This window comes from Neodiprion lecontei, chromosome 4, assembly GCF_021901455.1.
Source record: "Neodiprion lecontei isolate iyNeoLeco1 chromosome 4, iyNeoLeco1.1, whole genome shotgun sequence".
Classification (NCBI taxonomy): Eukaryota; Metazoa; Arthropoda; class Insecta; order Hymenoptera; family Diprionidae; genus Neodiprion; species Neodiprion lecontei.
The window spans coordinates 39,973,414-39,998,091 of NC_060263.1; the positions used below are offsets into that span (position 1 = coordinate 39,973,414).

Sequence of the window (24,678 nt, forward strand, 5' to 3'; positions counted from 1 at the left end):
CGAATATTGACTGTAATTCGGAGACTTACCGGTGATGCGAAGATGCCTTCCACCCATGCAGGAACTCTCGGTGGTAAGAACTGGCAGAGGAGTGTTGAGGGAGTCCAAGAAAACGTCGACGCGCCCCAAGTCAATGCCTCGACGTTCACAGGCCCCGCTCAGAGCCTCCCTGAAATTAGTCAGAGAACAAAGGGAGCTTATTAAGAGTGATATAATTCGGCACCTCGAGTCGAATCAAAGGAAGGAAAGAGGAAAAGAAATTTACGGGGGCGTTGAGGCGGACGAGTTGCTCGGGGATTTAGAGTCCGCGAGGTCTTAGTTATACCTACTCTGGGCTTGGATTTCAATTTACATTGCATCTTCAATACGTGTTTCGGCGGCCAAAAATTCCCGAGACATTGCGACAAGATATGGCGACATCGACACGCGCGCTGCGAGGCGAAACCAATTGCCGGAATTAATTAAATTGAACGGCTGTTTGCGGTCCTGACGCAATATTCTTGGGCTCCAACCGTTCAGGGACGGGTTTCTCACACTCCTGTCACCGGACAAAGAGCTCTTCGTAATTGCTCGCCCAGTTCCCTTATTATAGATGCAACGCGTTTCACGTGTCACGGAAAATTCTAATCATGTTAATTCGACAGCACGGCTGGAAAAAAAAGTAAAATTTTAATAATTCTATTCCAAGTATATACTATAATCAAGTAATGGTAAAATTGTTTGCCAACGACGATATTCTTGCCCGGTTATTGTTGGAGAGAAATATATGAGTTAACAAATTAACCGCACGAACAAGAGAATAACTAACTTATAATTCCTCGCGGTATGTCAATTAGGCTTCCTCGGTTTCGAGTTGGAATAAACTTTGTAGGAGTGGTAAAAATTGATTATACTTAATTGGATTGTCCGAATTAATGAGACCACGTCTAAATTCAATTTCAGCGTATAAACAGCCATCGATCAAATGAATCGCACGGTTACTATGTAAGCATGTTTGTGGTATTTCGGGTCGAATTAGTTAGAATTTAGTTAGACTTAAGGACGACCTGGTTGAATTCTTGTGAAAATGAGTGGTCGAGATCCCGGAATGCCGTAACAATTCCCAACTCCCACTGCAGCGAGTCGTTGATGGTGAAATACACACGGGGGTGGTTCGCAATTAACGTTAAATATGCTGCCTCCTCGCTAATTCATTATAATACATCCCGTTGTTGAAATTTCATAATTATTACAAATGGTTCTACGATGATTATTCGCTGGTCGAGCTCGCGATTATAATTCATTATACGTTCCTGGCTTTCGTGGGCCGTTTCGCTTCTCCGGAACACAATGGCAGTGATCAATTGCAGTTTACAATCGGCCTCAAGTGTCACTCGGTAGGTACGTGAAACCGTCTTCCTGCCTTGTATTAGTATTATAACTCTAATTTTGGGGCGGCTTTCTGTCGCCGATTAACGAGCTACGCTAACGGTAAAACAGGCCTTGCCCCGGGACGAAATAAATGTAGGAACCGCCCAATTCCCAGCCGGCAAGAACAAACGGGCAATGCAATTGTCGGGAAATTACATCCGCGAATCAACCGAATGGCTAATCAATTGTGTATATTACCCTCGATTGAATTACGCCCCCAAGGGAGTACGGCGATAAAACTGCACGCGTTATGTCTCAGTTTCGCGAAGGTTTTCGGGAAGGAAGGAATCTGCCTTTTCACTTTATATTTTAGTTGTTTTTTCGCGAAAAGGAAGGAATCTGCCTTTTCACTTCGTATTTTCGTTGTTTTTTTGGGAAAAGGCAGGAATCTGCCATGTCACTTGAGATTTCATTTTTCTTTTCTTTTTTTTAATTATTCACAGTCAATTTCCCGGCCGATAATTATTAAAAAAATTTAGCAGAGCAAAAATTCAGATGAAAAGCATCTGTCTGACAAATCGGATAAATAGAAGAACATAAATGATACATAATTGTCAAAAGCGTGCTTAAAATGAGATAATTGTGACGAACAACAGTTCAGTGGCAGAGATTTTGCCCCGAACATTCACCCTCGACGCCGCAAATTAGCGCAAAAATTCTTGCCCGCAGGTGAAATTTTCCCGTCGGCAAATACGCAAACTCGTATAATGTTTGCGCAAATATACAAACAGGCGTTATCACCTCGAGCTTTGCTTCCCCGATATACCGAGTATATACATACGTACATATTCATATATGTATAAACGTGGGTGGCGAATTAAGCGGAGGTCAAATTTGCGGTATGAAATTGTATAGTCACGTGGCGTCTTTGAGCTTTTTTAGCTTCTTTACACCGCAGACTGGCGCCAGTCGTTTAAAATCAACTAGGAAAGATAAAAAATAATCGATTTTCAATTTTCAATTAAATCTATTACTTTTTCCCCGATTAATCGAGAATAATCGATTATTTTTCAAACACGATTAATTGACTCGTCGTGTTAGATTATCTTTTTGGACTCGATTAATCGATGCATCGATTATTCTTATCAGTGGCCATCGCTAAAATCAACCCCACCATTTTAATAAGGGTTCGATTAGTCTTGCACGAAATTGTATCCGTATTTTATTAATTCACGAAGAACAAGTTAAATCGACGGTCAGTCTTTCCCTGATTTGCAACATGTACAGTAAATTGCATAAGAGCCTTAAGCTTCCGTCTAACTTGTTTTCGGTCTGAAACAAAATGCGAGTTCACTTCTATACGAATTATGTGACAATGACTGGTGATGCAGCTGACGAGACGTGAGAAAACGGGATACGCTGTTACGTAATTCGTATAGAATAGAAGTCGCATTTTGTTTCGGGCCGAAAACAAGTTAGCCGGAAGATTAAGGGACTTATACGTTTAACCACACTTGCGATTGTGGCGTTAGAAGCTTGTAGGGTCGTAATTTCGAGGAATCAGAATTTTTCGACTCTCAAATCCGATTTTCCCGCGATATTTTACCAATCGCATATCAAACTAATCGAGTAATCGAAAAAACAATAGATTAAAACACCAATTTATCGAAGTGTTATAGGACTAATCGATCAATCGCAAAGCTCTGTGTAAAAGAGTCTCTAACTGCACAATCCATAAACGCGTTTAACGATCGTTTACACTCGTGAATTATACGTCTATATGGTTAATATAATATTATTGTCACCGGGATCGAGTTTCCCCTCATCAAGTTTCTATTAGGTATATGTACGTATAGTCAATATGTTATGCCCACCTATAAAGGGTTCGACGAACCATGTCGAATGGTTCCCAAATATATTACCGAGCCTCTACCCTGCTCGTGTTATCCAATACTGGCGTAATCGCAATATTCTTTGTTGGGGTGTATTGACACTGCGTTATCGTCATTATGCCGTAACGACGCCATAACTCACCGGCCCTGCTCGTTAAAATTGGTGACCAAAAATTGATCACATTTTTTGTGGGCGATAAGCTGGGAACGTGTTTCGGGGCTGAACAACAAAGCGCGCCAAACTCGTGAGCCGCGCTATTTAATTTATCGATATTCGTACATGCGTGCCAAACCACGTTATTGAAAAAGTTTCGGAAAGTGAACAATCCGGTACATAGTTAGATACTTTGTCATAGTTTTCTAACGAGTATAATTCAACTACGTCAATCATGTCAACGGCGATATTTTTTTTTATTTCGGTAAGTATAACAATTACGGTGTTGTTTTTTTTTTTTTTTTTATAAAGAAAGGTGAAAACCTAATTGCTTGTGTTCACAGTTATTATTATACTGACATTCTCTGTATTATTGAATGATTGGTGTTATTGCATCTGCGCGTTGTACATATTATATACAAGAATAACAGATATGATTTATGCAGAACGATGGTGGGATAAAATGAATATCAAAACAGCGTAAGTAATTAGAGATGAAGGAAGAAATTAGCCGTAAAGTGTAGGCTAAGTTAATGAATAAATAACTGTAAATGCAGAAATGTAAATTGAAATCTTCATTTCGTCGTGAAATTATTCACCGTGCGGACAAAAAATTCGTCTCGACGATAATCGCCATTGGTATAATATTAATGTTCGATGCAGATATCTCAGGTATTATCGCAAAATAAGTGACATTTTCTTGTGAGAAAATGTTTCTAGATTTTGGGGAAAAATTAGCCGAGAACTACGGGATTGAATTAGGCGGATCGATGCTGTTTGATATGCTCAGAAATTGTAGAAGCATTCGTTTCGTTGCACGCATATACAGAGTGAATTTCTAACGACAGCATCTTTCGTCGTCTGCTAAAATGTTATGTTTGTCAGGTTGACCAACTGTTTCTAACCTCAAAAATTTTGACAGATGCGAGTTGAGCACAAATGTCACCGAGAACTGTAAAATTTTTGAGGTTAGAGACCGTTGGTCAGCCTGGCAAACAGCTGCGCTCGGATTTTAGCGCGTGCGCCTTAAATTTTAGCAGACGACAGAGGATGCAGTGGTTAGGAATTCACTCTGTATATATTGTACGCAATTTTCTCTTGGGTGGAAATACGGCTGGGTTCGCTTATCGAATCGTTCTTCCGCATTAGCCAGCGCGTAATAAATCAAGCCGGCTTATATTTGCTGAGATTTCGTTTCGGTTCGAAAAATGCGTCCGTCTCGGAGAATGTTCCCTGACAGGAACGTCGATAGCGTTCAATCCCTGTGGGGGGAAAAAAAATCCCCTTCCGTCGACACGAAGTACCAGCTTTCGCGTTCGAAAATCTCGGCAGTGGCCGTGGAACAAAGCTAACATCGCTCTTTTACAAACAAAAGCCACGTATAACCGTTTTCCCTCCGACAATGGAAAACGGTAATCGCGGTAATTGCGACACCTTTCCAAAGGCGGCACCAGCAAACCACCAATCTTACAACTGAAGCCGAATTTTCCGCCGCGGCATTGCCAAAAATCGATTTTGCGGATCTGCGGGAGGGGTGCCAATTTTTTCGTACTGCGAATAAAACATCTTAAGAAATTAATCAAACAACATTCTTGATGTTTTTTCCGCGATGATATTACAGCTTTTTACACGTAATATTCCATTATTATTATACGTAGAAATGAATTTCAAACTTGACCTTATTTCCTGGGTCACAATTTAACGTAGAAACGGTACGTTCAGTTATGAAGAAACCGATTAAGGTGGTACATGAGAAGAGTTTGGCAAATTAGAAAGCGATAGAATTAAAGTTTAAAAATAAGACTCTCAATCAATTGATATTAATGTCATTGGAAGAATCTGTTCTCATCGTTAATATGCATAAGAAGGAGAAATTAAAAATCGCATCTTAAAATGCAGCTATTTAGTAATAATTTTTATTTTTAAATCGTTAAATTATTATTCTATTTCTTTTATTCCAAAGTCACGTTGTTTTTTGGATTTTGAGGTATTACAGCTCATTTTGTTCGTAATTAGATTCTCTACAGATCACTTAAATTGAATTTCGTAAAGCATTATTTGTCTTCCAATAAAGCATAAGTTTGATAATCACACTGACCTGTAGTGATTTTGCACACAAAGTTTTTGCGATGAACTAAAATATTGACTAAAAATACAGTCGGGCGACTTGTAAGGTTCGTACTTACGTAAAAATAATCCTTGATCGAAATCGGACAAATGATGAGCGATCTTGACATTAAAACAGATGAACAATAATGCAATTCTTCATGTAAATATGCGTTTTTTGACATTCTTTTATATTGAGAATCCTTGATTAAGAAAAGATTCTTTTAATAAAATCCAGCTCAATTATCTAGAGATTCACTTCGTGAACTTTGATTTTATCGTTCTCTAATTTGCCTAATTATTCCACTAGACTGTACCCACCTCCGAAACGTAAAGAGAGTCAAGTTTTCATAGATTAACTCGGAAAAGTTTGAAAGTTGAGGTCGTAAACGAATTATACAATTAAAGAAGCTGGTCGATAGGTCATATATATATGCTCATAAAGTTTGTTATCATTAGTCCAATTATTGGCACTCACACCTTCAACCGCTCACGAATGGCGGGGCTTGAGAAAGTCAACCCCGCGTGAGAAGAATGTCTGCAATTTTTCTCGGCGAGGCGTATTTTCCGCAAAATCGTATCATTCACCACTCAAACGGCAATTGGGAAAGAGTCCTTCGGCTCTCATTCCGTCTTTTATCTTCTAATTTTTCCTCCTTTTTCAGTAATTCCGAACTGCTTAACCTCATCTCCGCCGGCATATTTCGCGTCAAGCAGGCCAATCTTCTTGGGGTATAATAAAGCTCTACACACGCCTGTAGAGGGTGTCCCGTAATTTAGGGACAACAAGTCCTTTATACGCATAGTAATGTTGTGGATGAAAAATGAGGGCAGCAAAGTATAAGTGAACTTTCTCTATCGCGTACATTGACCAAGTTGCGGATGCGACGAAGCTTTCTACTTTATAAACCATTTAGGGGATAATTTTTCCTAACCCCCGGCAGACTCGATATTAGAAAATTGGGTGTTTTTGAGCTCATTCATTACGAATTTGAATTAGAAATTTGAAAATTCGAAGCGACGCAACCAGTATGACGGACTAAAATGTAGAAAAAGTTTTTGAACCTGGATAAAACTTCATTATCGGAGATTTCTGAAATTGATAATTACGAATGTGAAGATAAAATTGATAAAGTCAGAGCGGCTAACTTGTTGGATTCGCTGTTTTGAATCGCTGAATAGCGAGTTCAAGCGCCTAATCAGCGCTCTGGACCTTCATCTACCAAATTTTATCAAAATCGAGTATGATTGTTTGAATCTTAGACTGCTAAATTGCATCCACCATTTTGAAATCTCATATTTCGAGTTAATATTCGCAATCAACGAACTAAAACGAATTAAAATTTTCAAATTTCGAAGAAATCGTAAATGAGGAAAAAATCTATACCCCAAATGTGTTCAAGTAAACAGGTTATGTAGGTGTGGTAAATTTTTCAGGTTAAAAAGTTGGTACCTCACGTAATTAATGTAGCGATTTGAGAAAACTTGGGCAAACTTTTACCGTCAACCGACCGGTGACTGCAACGACTGCTACGAGTAAACGTATCAACATATAAATTTCAATCCACCATTTGATGCGGGAGATTTTGACATTTCATGCCCCAACCTAACCAAAGTTGGTTCCCCTGCCTTGCTCGATCCCAACGACCAATAGGGTCAAACTATTTCGCGCATGCGCATTCGTTCGCTCAGTCTGCCGAGTTTCGTTTATTATCCCTCTCGGTGTAATACAGTTTCGTTAATAGTAACTATCCTCGTTAATCTTGATGCAGAACACCGCTATAACGGACCAACTTCCTAGGTACGCGGGATTTACGAGACACCTTGTAACACACACCTATGCATTTGGTATTTTCCGAGGGTGGTTTTATCGCGTTTGCGGTATAAGATGAGTGGGTGTAAACTGGGTTGAAGTGTAAAAATATAAAGCCAGGGCATGCCGCTATCTGCAAGCCTGCAGGGCGCCCACAATGCTCGAGCATAATGTCCTCCGTTCGTCTTTCGTCTCTCCGGCTCGTTTCATTCTTTCCGGTATTTCCTCCGTCGTACGTGCGCTGAGCACTCCTGCCAGATGAACCCTTTTCACAACGCCAAAGGGGCCGCGGTTTTTTCACCATTCTTCTCCACTGCACACTGTATTCGTGCCGTGCAGTCGAAGCGAACCGCGCCGAATAAAAACCCCGGGGGTTTCTTTGGTCCCGTGGTTTTCCCGCGAGGATGACTTGGGCTTTTAACAGGACTCAACCGCATGCATGAAGGGAGGTTTCCGAGTCTCGGAATGAAGCCTGCGCTTTCTCAACTTTCCAAAGTAAAATTGGAAACGGGTTTGGAGGGATTGGAACCATTTTCAAATTCTTGTCGAACTGTTACTTGACTATGAAAAATTGACAACCGTATCGTCTTGTGCGGAAACAAAGAGGGAATAAAAAACAATAACGCGATAGGAATAAAAATAACGTCGATAAAGTCGCTGAGGAAAAGATTGACGCGTACTGTAAAATTGACAAGGAGAACTGGAAGGGACTTAATGTACGTAATGAAGCATCACGTTGTACAGAGAATATGAAACGGGTAAAAGTTTACGACGGCATATTGTTTATAGAGTCTGCAAAACGAGTTGGAAATTTCTTAAATTTTCCTCGTTGTTCGCTGAATCCGAAGATCACGATTTTAGAGAATCTGCGTAAGCTGAGATAGACGCATGAATCATAGAGTGAATCATGCCTGGATGGTTCAATTTTATTTTAAGTCTTGAGAAACGTTCCAATAATTATAAAGGTATAAGTATTAGGGTGAACCTTAATATGGTAATTCAGTTCATTCGAGAACCATAAGTTTTTTCTTACGTCACGATTAATTCTTTTTCCATGAAATTTTAAAAAATTTTATTGACTATTTTCGACTTTTATAGGGTTGAAATTTGCTAGGTTTCACATTTTTTGACTCGTCACATCGATGAGGAGAAAAAAAGAACTCGAGGTATAAAAAAATTCTATACTATTCAAACGGAAAAATTTGAAAGCTCTGAAGGGACAGAATTTAGAGTCGAGATTGGATCGTGGATTTTTGGCTATATTCTTTCTTATTCGTTTCATAACATAAATTCGATAATGACCGTATAAAGGAACATTCTAATAGAGTTCATCGTATGAAAACACCACAAACCAACGATGACTTTGACTCCAGTATCGCAACGTATGTGCAGTTTGCAAAAGAAACGCCCCGAGTCCATCAACATTTGGAAGTAGACCAGCATCCGCTTTCCATCTGTGTACACACCTTGAACGTATGTATGTGTTTGCATAGCCGGAGGGGTAAAATGGTATCAAACGATCTCGGGGAGGAGAGAATTAAGCTTGCAGAATGAGAAAGCCGATCGCGTATTCCTCGAATCGACGAAGCCGAAGGGTACGAATGCAGGGGTGCGTCAAAGGACGGCATGAAAAAGCTGCAGAAAAGGAAAGAAAGAGGGAAAGATAGAGAGGGAAGAAAAAGCAGAGAGACGAGAAGGGAAAAACTGTTAGTGGCTATACGAACGAATCGATCCTATCGTCCGAATGAAAAGCTCCATCAAAGAAGAAGAAGGCGATCTATGAATATACGATACGCATATCTCCACGACGAACAAAATAACCTCGAAAACATTAAAATCGAATGAAAAGCACCAAATTTTTATTAACGTTCCGATCACAGATCAATCCATTTTTTCAAATTTTTTTACTCCGTCTCACAATTAGTCACGTGCGACGTAATCATTCGCGCAAATAACCTTGCGGCAGATTTTGCAAACGGTTTTTGCTCCTCTCAAAATTTTCGCTTTGTGAAAGGTCCGACCGCGATTCGATCTTTATTATGACTAGGTATATAACGTGCGATGTTTTATCTGCGAATGGGAGTGGGTGAAATTTATTAAAGAATAAGCTCACGCGAGGCGTGGACCCGGAAGAATAACTTACCATTGTTTCACGTGTCGTTTTTCTTTCGCCCCCGCCCCCCCCCCCCCCCCCCCCAACTTTTTAGGCCAACGATAGGTGCAGTACACCATGCCAGAGTAAATGATACTTTCTTTCGAGGGATGAACTAAGGTAATAAGAGAGTAAGGTGGGACAAAAAGCGTGACTCCACCCTCCGTTCATTAGGGTACATATATATATATATATATATATATATTATACATACATCCCCTTTGTTTCCCTTCAGCGATATGGGATGACCGACATTTTTTTATTCGTGATGTTAAAGTGAAATCTTCCGGCTTGCTTATATATATATATATATATATGTTGGGGTATTTCAAAAGAATTTTTTTTTTTCAGGCAGGTTTAACGTTCCATTTAGAGATTAAAAATACGACTGTTAAAATCTGAAGTCTTGATATTAAGATTAAGAGATTGCGCTTCGCAATTTTCTATTTGCCAAAAGAGTAACATGGGAAAAATGGTTTTTGCTAATTCTGATTTTTAAAAATAGCTAACGATGCGTTGCAAAGAAAATTCAGAGACCTATTTTTGTAGAGAATTGTGGAACGCTCTTCGAAAAAGGCCTGTTATTATTTTCTGATAAATTGACTTGTTCAAAAGTTATTTAAGGACTTTAAGTAACTTTTTGAACGAGTGAATTTGTCAGAAATTAATAAGAGACCTCTTTTCAAGAGCGTTCAATTCCCTACGAAAATATATCTGCGAACTTTCTTTACGACGCATCGTTAGCTAGTTATAAAAATCAGAAGAGGCAAGAACCATTTTTCCCGTGTTATTCTTGTGGAAAAGATAAAAGTGCGATGTGCAACTTATTAATGTTAATATTAAGAGTTTAAATTTTAACTGGCCCATTTTTAATACCCAAATGGAACTTTTGAAACTGTTTGGAAGAAAAGAAAAATGTTCTCTTTTTTTGAAACACTCTAATATATGTATATACTGTATGCCGAAAAAAGAAAAGAAAAAAATGGGGCGGAAAATTGACTTTCAAACGAATTATGGCCACATAGTTAAGCTTAGTTGAATTCTACTCACGCCAAAGTTGTTCCCTTCGTGGCGGGCAGGAATTCCTCTCGATCCAACGTCGTTTCGTCTCCGGCCTCAAAGCACACGCTGAAGTACTCGCTGCTCGATACCTGCAACGTAGACCTTGTTAGTTTTCATCTTTATTTCCGCCTCGTAACTAACGATTTTTACTCTAAAAGAATGAGAAACGAAGTTGAAAAGTGTACGGACTGCAAAGAGTGTGTGGAATTAATCCCGATCCAAACCCATCAAACGACAATGACAATCATCCCCATAAGAACACGAATGGAAACACAGTCCAGTGGGTAAGATTATACGAACGAGTTTCAGTTGTTAATAATTAATTCTTAAGTCAGGCCGCTTGTTGAATTTTTATGGATCGTTTATTATGACGAACTAGTTAAACAAGCCTAGTTTATAGAAATTGAAGAAAAAAACGTGACGCTGGAATTCAAAGAAGAGAACAATAATGTGGCCATTTTAAATTTGTTAATAACTAAATTTTCTTCATTTGATTGCGCGTGGTTCAATGGTTTTTTTATAGTGAAAAAACGCTTCGAATGAAATTCGTGTCAATCGACATGGCTCGAATTTTTCAACAACTTCAAAATCGATATCATTGCTATATCGTCTGAAAAACATTGTTAGTGTTACAGTACATAGAAATTGTTTTTACAACACGTCTTATCGTCTGCATCGTATCTTTGAATCTCAATATCGAATGAATGAGAATACGATCAGAAATGCAAAATTATTGTAGAGCAAGAGCTGTAAAAAATCGAGGAAAGAGCAGAGGAAGAAATAAATGAAAAATAAGATCGTGTTGAAGTTAGTAACGTTCTCGTACCTAACGATTCATACCGAAGCAAACTGTTATTTCCAGATTTTGGAACACGAGATTGAAATTCAGCAAATAGTAATAAAACAAAACATACTCATATTTTGCAATCTCAAGTTCCTTAAAAATCATTGTAAAAATAAGATAACAGTGATCTTTTGTTCCCAATTTTTTGTTACGATAACGTTACCAACTTCAACCTCGTGAAATAAGAGTGTAGCCCTTAAAACGCTGCACCTTTGGCTAACAAACAAAATGAGATACACATGTGAGCATATATTTCTGGCTGACGTTAGTAAATAGACCGTGTAAATTCGTGAAACCACTTTCATCGCTCTCTCACTCTCACTCTCTCTTTGTTTGTTACTTTACTTTTTCTTTTTACTCAAAATTCGATCATTAACTCATTCTCTTTTTTTCCTGACCACTGTTTCATTTATTCACTATACGAATATTCATCTATTTATTCACATTATTATTTCTCACTGTATCATTTACTTTTTGTATCATTTCTTTACTCATTGTTATTGTCACGTTAAGATTCATGCTCATTCGTTGCTGCTATTTCACTACTTTACGTTCCTGTTCTATTGTTTTCTGCTTAACATAATCTCCCCTATCACTGTCTGCATTTTTTCATTCGTCCTTTGGCCCAATTGGGCTACGACATTAATAAATGATTTGTCATCTAATCTCTCTCTCTTGGACAATTGTATACAAGGGTGTGTATAAAATCGGGGGTGAGAATATCTATTGCTCTGGCATACGTGTACACATTCATCAACGTGTATATAGACACGGTTCGTTCTCACGAAAAATGGACAAACCGTTTCGCAGTAGGTCGAGGTGCGCCCACGAGACGAGGTGGAATGGGAAATGCGCGTAATAGGTTCATATTTCACCATGAATGCGGCACAGCCTGTTTCACAGATGCGAGGCGAAATAAGCGCGGCCAAATTTCGGGCTTCGTCGAAATTGTACGAGGCTTGACAAAACCATTGATTTTCCACACGGGTGGCTCGCAAATATACGGTTTATTAGATTTTCAACCGCACGATTTAAAATTTGCTTGTCATCACAGGTTTTGAGGTGGAAAATTTTCATCATCGCTAGTTTTTCAAACTCTGAAAATAATAATTTGGGCAAATATCGCCCGTGGATCTCAAACTTCTTGTCGAGTATCCGAATCGCTTAATGTATCTGGTATTTCTCTTCTGCTGATAAAATTAACAAATATACAAAATTTACATGGAAAAGAAGTTCAAACTGTTTATATATCATAATGATTTGCGTCGTCACAAAGACATTTTTGCCCGGAAGCTTCGTAATGTCACCTCGATCATTAGCGAATGTTTTTCGATGATGTGTCTTGGTTCGTGAAAGGAGACGACGACTTCTTTCTCAAAGTGAATTTCCTTCGCCTTTGTATCCGCATCGTGAAAACAAAGAAAGGATAATTACCAGAGAAGATTAACCCTATCGATTTTCCTGTCTAATTTAGGGATTGGATGAGAAATTGAGAAACCCCTGGTAATTAATAATAAAATAATAATAAAATAAAAGAATATATATCTGCAGACACTCTCAAATCAAGTGCATTTGGTTTCATAAACTGTAAAAGTCGAAGAAGCCAAGACAAATGCCGTCCAGTAACTATAAAGATTCACCCAATGGTTTTACTGATGGGCCACCATCCTAGAAATTTAAACATTATGTTATTGTACCATGTAAATGTGATATAACGTGGTTGGAGTTGAAGTAGTTCGTTGAAATAATTTTAATTTACTATAAAAATTATTCTTGTATATTCTTGCACATTTTTCACCATAAAATATCGCCGAATAATTACGTAAAGTATTAATAAATGCACACAACGATTCGAATCTTCTGAATTGAATTACAAATTCTGGGTTTCTGGTTGTATAAATACGCGATACGGTTATTGAAATCAGATATTAAAAATTCTGTGAACATTCGTTTATTCACGCTAATTTTATAAGCATAACGATCTGATACAGCTGTGGTGATATTATAAATGTTGCACGCGAATCAGTTGAATGGTTCTCTTTACATTTATCGTTCAGCTTATTTTACTTCTATTTGTTTTATGTTTTCACATTGATACAACTCAAATTGTCAATGATGTGATCATTGGCGTCGAATCATGTTTTCACCGAGCGTCCACCGCTGGAATAAGAGGATCAGAAGTTAACAGAATCCACTAACCTTTCACGAAGCCGGATACATATTGACAAGGTAACACAAGTCGCGCCATTATTTGGCCAAGGCTTGAGGAAAATTATTTGAATTTTGTTTAATCATTTCCAATAAATAAATGGCAGTACGTTCGTCATAAGTTATGATTTTCGTTTTCTGTCAACTATATGTTTTCAACTGTCAGAAATTACTTAACTCGATTGATACAAATATTTGAAAACTCTTTGTTAAGACGAAGCGACATTAAAGATTAAACACCCAATTTATTGGTCATGTTGTGAAGTAAACACCTTGTTTCTTCTCCTGCGAGGAAAGAACGAAAAAAACCCTGAAGACACATTTAAGGAACTCTTCTTCAAGGACTCGGTCAAGTTATCCTCAAGTACTTTTGATCTCAAATTATTTCAATCGCGCCACGAATGTAAAGAGTTGAATTGAAATTCCGTAAACAAACAAATACACCTTCAGAAGAGATCCTTGAACATTGAGTAAAGAATGTGTTGAAGAGAAATTGGCATCGCATCGTGGCTTTCGTTCCAGAAATTCGACGGAATGAAGAGAGAGAGAGAAGCCAGAGGATGTGCTCGTAAAGTTAGGTTGATCGCGGGTGACATGGGAATTGTCGGTTTGGGTTTGTCGTCGGAGTAAAGGGAACCACAAGCTCCAAACCATGAACGTGCTAATACACAGTGCAGCCGCTGTACGGTTTGACGAAACTTTGCGAACTGCTACCAACATCAAGGTCAGAGGCACCAAGAAGACGATGGCATTCGCGAAGGAAATGTTAAATCTCAAGGTGAGTTGATGGATGGTCAACGGCTGTAGCAGCGCTGCTTTTACCAATTTTCGAATTCCAGCTGGAACTCATTTTTTCTCGTCTCGCGAGCTTCACGAATTCGTCCACATCTCGACAGCCTACTCGAACTGTTTACTCTCGAGTTTATCGATGAAAACTTTCACGCACCACCGATCGACTCCGACAAATTGCTCAATCTCGTTGAGATACTAGACGACTCCTCCCTCAAACACCTCGTCCCGGTGTAAGTGACGTGATTTTTTTCTTCCCGACGTATCTTGACTGTTGATTTGCTAGGCTCGATGTAACTGTTACGAATGTAGAATAATATTCCTGTTCATATCGTAAAAAATTTCTATCGAAGTACCTCGCAGAATCCTTATGGGAATTGGTTTCCCGTTGAATTGACTCGATTTTCAGTTGGTTGTAATACACATGTCCTCCGGATCGAAAGATCTCGTGGACAAAAGTCCCAAAAATCAGTAGTTTCCCAGCTACAGATTTTGGATGGGGGGTGTATGAATTTTTTTATGTCTATGAATGGCGCGATTTTTACGAATTACAAAGCTTCAAGGAGGATTTGAAATCAAATATGTCACTCAAAAACTGCACAGTCGAATCGCAGAGACTCCGCAGAGGTGTGAAAAACAGAACAAGTCGATTATTGAAAGAGTCGGAGGATCTCGTTCTCCAAGCGAAATCTGACGTTGCACCTTCTTCCGGTAAACCAGACGAGTTCATGGATGGAATCAACGCGTCGATGGAATCAATCACAGCTTCCTGCCTATCTTTGAGAATCAACCGTGCAGTTTTTGGAATGTTTTTTTTTTATTTCAAGTACTCTTGAAGCTTTATAAATCATGAAAATGAGGAAATCCATAGGACACCTTTCTTCCGAAGCCTGTATCTCGGAATGTACTGATCTTTGGGACTTGTGTCCGTGAGAACTTTTGATCGGGAGGATATGTACGATGACATACTGAAAATCCAGCCAATTTCCGTAAGGATTCTGCGGGGTCCTTCTACCTGCCCGAATGCTTACAAACGTGGTTATTATTTTTATTTCCCAGATTACGGATAGCTCACCACACTCTGATATCAGTGGTATGTGGAATGATTTTCTGGGTGTTATGGGCACTTATAAGATTCATGGGCATGATATAACAACTCCCATGATACATTTAATAACTTGGCAATTGGTCGATTAGAGTATTTTAAAAAGATCATATTCAACACGGAAGAATCAGAAGAAACTTAAGTACTCTGATATTTTCCGTCAATATCAGAAACATTGACATTTATCGCAATGAGCACTGGAATCATCCAAAGGAGACAATAAAATCAAGTCATTGGATGAATTAGTGTTGAATATTTTTCTACTATTCATCAAGTTTTCTTTCTATTGATAGTTTAACTTTCAAAAATAAAGTTATAGGAGAATTTTGAGCAAGCTGCTCATCGTCAGTCGATGAAATTGTAGCGTTTACTTCTCAAATGTCCAATTTCAATTTTCTTACTTCGTTTTAGATTAGATGAAAGAGTGTCTTCTCTATCTTCAGCCGCGCAGTGAACTTAGCCACACGAATGCATTATCCTTTTAGGCCGCAAGATAGTCCAAAGTTTGACCCTTGCTCGAAGTAGAATTATCGATGATAGTTAAAGGGATTAACGCGTGGCTGCGAGACTAAGGCGAGAGGAGGGCGAACCCTTGGAACAGGGGACCGGGAGCATTTGGCGGTTGACCCTTTATTTATCGCCCAATTCGGTGTTGTTCGAATGGTATTTGTTAGCCACTAACGTGTCGCCATATTTTGGCGATATAAGCAAGGTCCCAAAAATCCGAGGCTCGAGGTTATGGTTTAATAGCGAAAATTGTGAACTGTAACAAGAACATCGACAGTTGTGAAAAGAGCGGATCTTCCCAGGTTCCAGAATGGATTTCAACATTCATAATCGTGTTTTTTCCCATGGACTGCGCGGATATTAAAACTTGTCCAAACAGACCAGCTCGTGTTGAAACAGGTGTGCAAAGTTTAGTTTTTTCGAATCCAAGTTCTGTGGTATCCGAGCAATGGAATGACTTGCGAGGTCATGTAACTGAGAGTAGTTACATTTGCTCCTCTGCTTTATGATTCAATCATTTATTAATTCAGAGATACTCGTAGTCAGTCATCATTTATCGGAGAGAAGTTCCTCAGCGTTTTCGATTTCATGTTTCCATCAATGCGTCGTAAGAGTTTAGGAAACCATTAGAGAAACGATTTGGAAAATGATAGATTTTTCAAGAACATGGACTTTCCAGAAATACCTGTTTCAGTGAAAATCAATTTTTTTTTTCACCAAATATACGCAGTGACTTTCTTGTAAAATTTAACTAGACAAATTTCACCAAGCTACTTAATTACACGAACAAATAAATTAAGCAGTGAATGAATGCGTTCATTAGCGAGACGCGCGTTTCTCGGTTTGATCGAGAAACAAAACTGTTTTCACAATAACGTTGCAGCCTTATTCATTTTATGACATACCTATGAAAGCTGTTACACGGCTTTTATCTATGACGACAACTAGATCGGAAAAATGGGAAAGAAACCGCTCTTTGTAACAATATTCAGGGAGTTTGAAGATGGTGCAGACTCACCTGCGACCTGGAGAGCTTGTGTCTTGTCTTGTTCGTGCTGACCGGCTCGCCGAGGGAAGCGTTTGGCACCAGGAGACGTGGGCTACAGTCCCCGGTGCTGTGGGGATGCTGATGAGATTGTTGGTGTTGCGAAGTCGTCGTGGGGCTGCCGCCCAGCCGATGTTCACCGGCGTCCAGCATGCTGGTACCCAGGGCGTCGAGCTGGGTCAGGGAACGCGATCGCACCTGAAACCGGAAATACAGAACGTCGAGTTAGACGAATCGGAGGCCGTTTGGGGATGTTTAGAAGTGTTGGAAAGCCTCGGAGAGGATCATCCAGTCCGAGAACATGAGAACATAGAAAAGCGAAGACGTTGGCATTTGTGTGGGTGTAGAAGTCGGAGCGAACTTATCCCAGATTCAGTGAACGATGAGATAACTCTTCGCGATGTATTTTACATCATGAACTCTTGGAGTTGGTAAATATTGGTGGTCGGTATTTGCAGTTTTTTGAAAATACCTTCAGAATTCCTCCATCGACTTAAATTTGAAGGTATAGGATTAAGTTCATTCATTTGACAGGAAGTTCGAGTCGTTCCATTCCTGAAAGTTCTTGATGGCTTCCATGTCCGATTTAGAAAAAAACAATGGTAACAAAAGATGGATGCTTCTGGATAATTTGGGTTGAAGCTTGGATAGAGACTCGGTTCGTTAATTTCAGGGGATACAAGGCACGGCTATCCAACATCTTACGTCATAATCATAACGATTCAAGTTCGTTAGCCTTAGTGTTTGCAATTCGTAATTTTGTAGTTGTAAGTGCGAACGCACATTCGTCCAGCATCTACATTTGAAGACGTGCTAGAGCCATGAGAAACGTGAAAATTGAACCATCTCACGAGGCTTTTCCGTCCAGTCTACCACCATTCAACTGCAGGTGGATTAATTATGCTCATATAATCCGAATTTGACCTAACTAATAAAGTATAGATACAAGAGCAATTTTGGCTGCTGGAATCAAACAAGATTCGCAATGAAGGCGGACAAAACGGTTTATCATGCCCGCAGAAGCTGTAACGACGACCACGCCAGAGCATAAACTATAAAATATTGTCTTATCGTACGATTTGCACTGTGATAATCTAAGAGACCAATAAAATTTCATCACGCATCACGTACGACCGATGATTCGCATCATCAAAGGGCGTTGACGTTGCTTCCACTACTTTAATCAAAGTTCCCGATAACTTGTTCCTGGAAATGCAGTGCGGTGGGACATTTGATTCGTAGAGTTTGACGACGTTTTCGTTCGCTTATTTATTAACATGATTGTAATTTGTATTAAATGGATAATATTCTTAAAATGTATCATCAATCCTCAATCAATTCTAACTATGCAAGTTCGGTTATACAGCTGCAGACCTCTTTGTCTGATAATTTTCGTTTTACATGGTATAGTGGTATGCTTCAAGTTCTCAGTACAGATTACTGTCGATGACGTCAGCCGGAAAATTATCGGGTTGTTACAATCAAATTATTCTCCATCAACAATTTTCATTATCATTGTCACAGACCCGATCCACGTTCGACGATCAATTACAATCTATATAAATAGCCAGCCAGTACTGAATTTGAAGTGAATTATTCACGAGAGTTGGACCAAAGAAGAATTGAAGCAGGAACGCGGTGATTGAAAATTGTAATATCAAACAACGTAAAATGCAACACGTAATTCATGGGAAGAGTTACGCTCACTTTCACCGAATTTATCCAGAATGAAGATTCTACCTACTCTTTTCATTACTTTCGTTACTGGCGATCTATCGTACCTGACAATAAACTTCAACGCAATTATGTATCATGTAATGAAACTTGAGACAGTAAAAAATCTGAGTGAATTTCATCTTGAGATTCTAATTTCAGGTCCAAGGGCTAGTTTGCTGTTTTTTTTTAACCAGTGACTCATCTGTTTCCATAAGCGATTGTTTCTTTTCTGAAAATTGATCACGCGAATTACTGTAACAGTAATCTCAAACTCCAGCTGGGCTCAAGCACAACTTTTAACTAATAATGAAGGATTCGTAGTGCTAACCTACATGAATATCTTGGGGAGAGTGACTTCAGACACCTTGACTTTGATTTTGCGCAAAATTTTGGAGAAACAGTAACCTCGAACGTTCATGAAACAAGTGCGAGCTTTTAATCTGATTCCTTCTATTGTCTTATTAAATCTATTCAAAGAAAGGATCAAAAGCTGTGTGTAACAATTTTTTTTCTGATAACACAGGTCTAAGAAATTTAACTCTTTATTTCCCCTCAAAATAATGACGCTTTTTTCTTAGACATTTCACTGGATGATCCGACTCCTGAGTATTCCCGCTGGCAATAATCAGTTGAGGTACAAACAACGAGTACAAGATACAAGGACCACTCTCGATAATGCCAGACGAACCGCAAATAGTGATCCGTATCATTAATTTCCCACAGGGATAGGAGCTTTCAATGTCAGAGATCATAATAATAATAATCATGATTCAACTTGATCGTTTATCTCGCGAAAGATCGATTAGAGTGAGACAGGCAAGGCCAAGAAGCGAAGATTGGAGGCCGGGGTGAAAAACCGGGAAATTGCGAATGAAAAAGATAATGACGGGGGGGGGGGGGGGGGGGGGCGAACAAAAAGTCCGTTCATTCATTACGCTTCAAATCCACCGGTACCAGCATTTTACGTTCTATTGAAAAAAAAATTTTACTCTATGCGTAATTGCACGGAACTTAACTTATGAACCTATGCAATACGACACAGATATATTTGCCTTCGTCTATTTTTTGATACAAGCCCATCAGATTTGCACCAAAGCACAACTGATATGCGATAAATAACGAATAGATATAATAGATAATATTTATTTTATGAGAATTTTGAAGCGCTGGAAGAGTCGATTTTTTAATGGACTTTGTTTGTTTTTATCAAACAACTTGATAACTTGTTCATGCTTTTAAAAACATGCCTCAATATTGTTCGAAGAAGAAGTTTTAAAATTATGCGTCAATAAGTTTGAATATAACTCAAGTTGTTTGTAATATCATTCTGATAATACACTTAACTATTCATCAACACTACTATCGATCGATTATTCGAGGTCAGGCTGATTTTTGCGTAAAGAAATTCTTGTCTTTCCAATATCGGACGTTCGGTAATCAATGTACACTGTTACCCATAATACTCCGCAACGTCAGCTATCTGCGCAGCAATCTTCAATATAAATTCTCATCGCTGCCATGAATTCTTTTCTTTGTCGATTCGGTCAAACCTTGCTTGGCACAAGAGGAATTGCAGAGGGTTGAAAAAATCCGTAACGGTGCAATTTCTATCATGAATCATGTTTTCGAAAATAATGGAAGTCGTATAATGTGTAAGTCAATTTACTAATCGCAATAATTGAATCTTTTACTTAACAACTACTATTGTATTCATGCAGTGCGTGTGACTAAATAAAGTCCGGGTAAAAGTGCCAAGAGGATAGAATTTCCTTCCAATTTGTCGATGGAAACACGATTGGAATCGATTCAATCATACGTAAGTCTGTATATACAGCGTTTCACATCGTTGTAGCATTTTGGAGTACCGGTGGCTTTGAGTGTTTACTCTAGGATTCAAAGGCTGTAAGAAATTGTGATTCAGCTCGAAGCGAGACCGTTGATTCGTTTGGTCAAGTATGGAGAAATCGTAGATTGGTGAATTCGGATGTAGAAGAATGCAGGTGAGAAAACCTCAAATCTTCAGAAACGATGATCATATATTTTAACATATTTAACACGTAACAACTACTTAAGTTTGTAATCATAGATTGATGTTTCACTCATTCAACAGGAAGTTCGAGTCATTCCGAGTCTGCATTCTAAGACAGCTGAAAAGTTGCGAGCAAAAAAACACCTTTGCACGTAACGACTGATATTCTGAATTTCACCAAGACAGAAATCGGCTGCGATAGTTTACTTCAGGCACAGGCGTCAGCACCAGTTACGGAAAACCAAGCGATCTAGATATGCTGAAGTAATATGGAACCCGGTGATTTCACAAGGCCTTCAATCCGATTCCTCTAATAGCCTGTAACCAGGACATATTGTCATTTTTATCCAACTAATCTTTACTGCCTGCGCATTTTCAGCAGCTATACAGTGTAAATATTCTAACGAATCAATGTAAAGTGAGAAATAGAAGTTGTAGAATTTTTCTCTTCGATCTATTCTCTGCATTAAAATTCATCGCCCTCTAAAGTTACTTTTCGCCTTTTAACTTGAAAGTAAACTTTGAGGGTGAACATTTTCTAGGCGTGTTTGGCGATTAGTTGCAAATTGCGTTGGACTATATTGCCGGTTCACGAATGATTCGACACCTCAGAATTACTGACGGTGACTATCAATTTAGGAACAAACAATGATGACAAGAGATGGATACCTTTGGATAATTCGGGATGCAACATGAATAGAGACTTGGCTCGTTAATTTCGCGGGATAGAAGCTTTCGAGGGCACGGCTATCGAATGCCTCGGGTTATAATCATAAGTATCCAACTTCATTATACATAGTGTTTATAGATCTAGCGGGAGACGGATAGAGTGAGATGGGCACTTACCGAAGTGAAAAGAAGATTGGAAGGTCGGGGTATAGAAACAAGCTCAAGGAAACTCATCAACATTGTCCGAAATAAAAAAGAACAGAGCTCGCAAGCTCTGCTGCATCGTTCTTAGTCTGATCGCGTCCTCGAGAGACCTTTACAGGAACTTACGCACTTGTATTTTCCTAATATTTCCAAATGCCGAAGGCTCTAATTTATGATGAGTCGGCACTGTATGAGTTAATAATTAATAATTGGTACACGTATTCAAGGACCAAGCAACCAATTTTTTACGGCAAGTTCCACGGTTACTTTCGAACACAAGCATTCGAATCGATCGAAAACAAATTAACCGGATGACGGATGTATGGAATAACAAGTAGAAGTTTAGTTTCACTCTTACGTGATTTGCTAACTCCATTAATCGCAGTCCCCGATAACTTGTTCCTAGAAGCCCAGTGCAGTGGAACATTTGATTCGTAGAATTTGACGGCATATTCGCTCGCTTATCAACATCAGCCCGTGACGCGTGACCAGCTCTGAACCGTTTGTTGAATGAACTCGAGTCCCAGGGGTGAATAAATGTTTTATCTCGTCCCAGGCGGCCGGGTGTTTCATCCTGCGAGCTCCACATCCGGGAACCTCAATCACACCAGAGATACAGGCTTATCGTAGCTCGTGAGCGAAAAGCAATTGAGAGGAAAAGCAAAACTCCTTTCTGGCTTGTTCGCGAGAAAGAGATAGAGAGATTTCACCCAAGTTACGGCGGTTTGAATCACCCGGACTGACCCTCGTGTTCATTTCGCGGCTGAGCATTGGCCCCTTCTTTCCAAACCCACAACATTTGAACCCTGCACGGGAAAATGTTTCGCCGCAATAATTCGTCTGAAATTTATTATTCCTCACTCCAGCGCAGCGGTCTGCCATCTTTTTCGGATTATTTGGCGACCCTGCGAATCTCGTTCCAACGAAACCTCCAATCAATTTTACCGATACCTTTTTCCCGCGTATTCCGACACGGCAATCATTAATTCTCTCTTGAAGATCGAGTTGCCACATTCGGCGCTCTTGACTATCCCACCAAAGTTCACTGAAATTATGACCCACGTTTCGTCCAGGGCACGGTCTTACATACAGGTCTTGCGACTCAATAGAATTCCAATGGTAGAGAGTGGCTCCTCTGTTGAAGAAAAATCCAGATGGAGCTGCGATCGAGGGATGCATCAACATAACCTACAATGTTTGAATAAGCCTTTGAAGACCGTGAGCGCGACTATCGTCATCCTTGTCGCACCGGGCATCCCTCGATCGCAGCGACGCTAGCGGCTTGACACGTTAAGAGGCCCACGTCGAAACTCAGAGTCGCAAGACCTGTATGTAAGACCGTGGTCCAGGGTCAAATCAGTCACCGATCACCGAGTGAGCCCGACGAGTCTCACGGATTTTTGACAAGGGGATCTTCACTGTTATTTGTCTCCATTCACGCGGCACGTCGCTCTCTGAGATAAATGAAGCCTGTGAATTTTTCGTCATCGTTGACCGACTGTCTTTTTTCATGGATAGAACCAGAGGTAACTATGGATGATCGAAGATTGTTACGAAAATTGACAGTTTCATGAAAAGGAAAATCTGAAAATAACCAGAGTAAATGGTTCAGAACCGTCAACATCTCGAGCTGCAAAATCGTAACAACGTCGGGGAGATGAGGATAAAAATTTTATCCTGATAATTGTCCTCTTCTGCGAATATCGTCGGATCCAAAGCTTTACCATTTTCCTGCGTTGTGTCAGTTCTCGGTAGCCTGTAATTCAATAACAGAACTGTTTTCGATCAACAAGTTTAACTATCACTGACCTACGGTCACGGATCACTTTCTCGATGACGAACAGCAACATATAGTAGGTAACCGGCTGCTTCTGAATTTGCAATCACTCGGACACTGTACTTTAATCAAAGAGACAGTGAAACACGGACGGTGATTGAAAGTTCAACTCAACTGCCTCCCATGATTTACTGAACGAAAGTGCTGAGTACCTTGATTTCGGTAATAGTTCAACCGTCCTATTACAGAATTTCGTAGTATTCATTGAACAGTCACACGGATTCAATTCATGCCTGTGCTCTTCAGCAGTTGCAAAGTTGCGAGCCGCCATCCTTCAAGGTTGTCAACGACATCGTCAATTATTACCAAGAAATAACAGGCTGTAAAAACTTACCGAATACACATACATCAGCGACTGTAGAGGCCAATGGTGTCGGACGCGATGGCGGTGACAATGTGAAGAGTGATTTCAACAGTAACCATAATGCAATATAATTGTGTGACCAATTTCTCGGGGCTGCTTGTCCGAATATGGTCAAAGTACGGATCCTGACTGCTAATGTTTTTTGTCACCAGATTTTGGTACTGACAATCAAACTTTATCCAATTACTCAATTGTGAATATTCTAATGCAGCTGTTTGACGTAAAAACAATAATAAATCTACAATTGGCAGACATGTAGCTAGCATATTGTAACGTTTTAAGACGTTTCAAAATAAATATGGATTCGCGAGCTTTTTTAGTGAGTTAAATTGAAGGCGCAAATAAAATTTTATGGAAAAGCTTTGATAGCAGAGAACGTGTTTCTAGTTTAAAGTCTGAAACAAGACTGTTTTTACAATAATGTTGGTTGACGCAGCAACCTTATTCTTTTTAAAGCCATAAGAGGTTTCATCCTTTGTAACAATATGAATAAACCATAAAGGCACAATTCACTGTTTATAAACAATCATTCACTCTCCACGAACCAGTCATTGCTGTTATGAATATTTGTCCAAAACATTCACAGCGTAACAGAAGCGTGAGCGACTAATACTTATTTCTTCGAATTCGAGCAATGATAATTTAATACGTGCAATAATTCAAAAAATATTCCAAGCTCAATGTACAGCGTTAATCGCGATTCCACGCAATCAGGTTTAGCGTTTAATATCACTGAGCTTTATGTATAATACTTCCTTGAATTTATAATACTGATTAATGCTTAAAGGTTTTTTCCTCTACTGGCAACCGCAGGATCAGCAATCGGTAAAGT

The 24,678-nt window shown here is 39.3% G+C and overlaps 1 protein-coding gene across 15 annotated transcripts in view; it reads right to left on the bottom strand.

Annotated features, from left to right (window-relative positions):
- Window positions 1-24,678, bottom strand: part of LOC107221776 (pleckstrin homology domain-containing family G member 5) — a 164,319-nt gene that overhangs the window by 17,152 nt on the left and 122,489 nt on the right. For all 15 annotated transcript variants that reach the window (XR_006904012.1, XR_006904015.1, XR_006904013.1 and 12 more), the window contains 3 exons: window positions 17,001-17,225; window positions 10,518-10,618; window positions 30-169 (listed from right to left, as the gene is read on the bottom strand). Coding sequence is in view for 1 of the 15 variants with exons in the window: in XM_046738167.1 (XP_046594123.1) it covers window positions 30-169; window positions 10,518-10,618; window positions 17,001-17,225 (466 nt within the window). In the remaining 14 variants the exon portion in view is untranslated. The remainder of the gene's footprint in view (window positions 1-29; window positions 170-10,517; window positions 10,619-17,000; window positions 17,226-24,678) is intronic.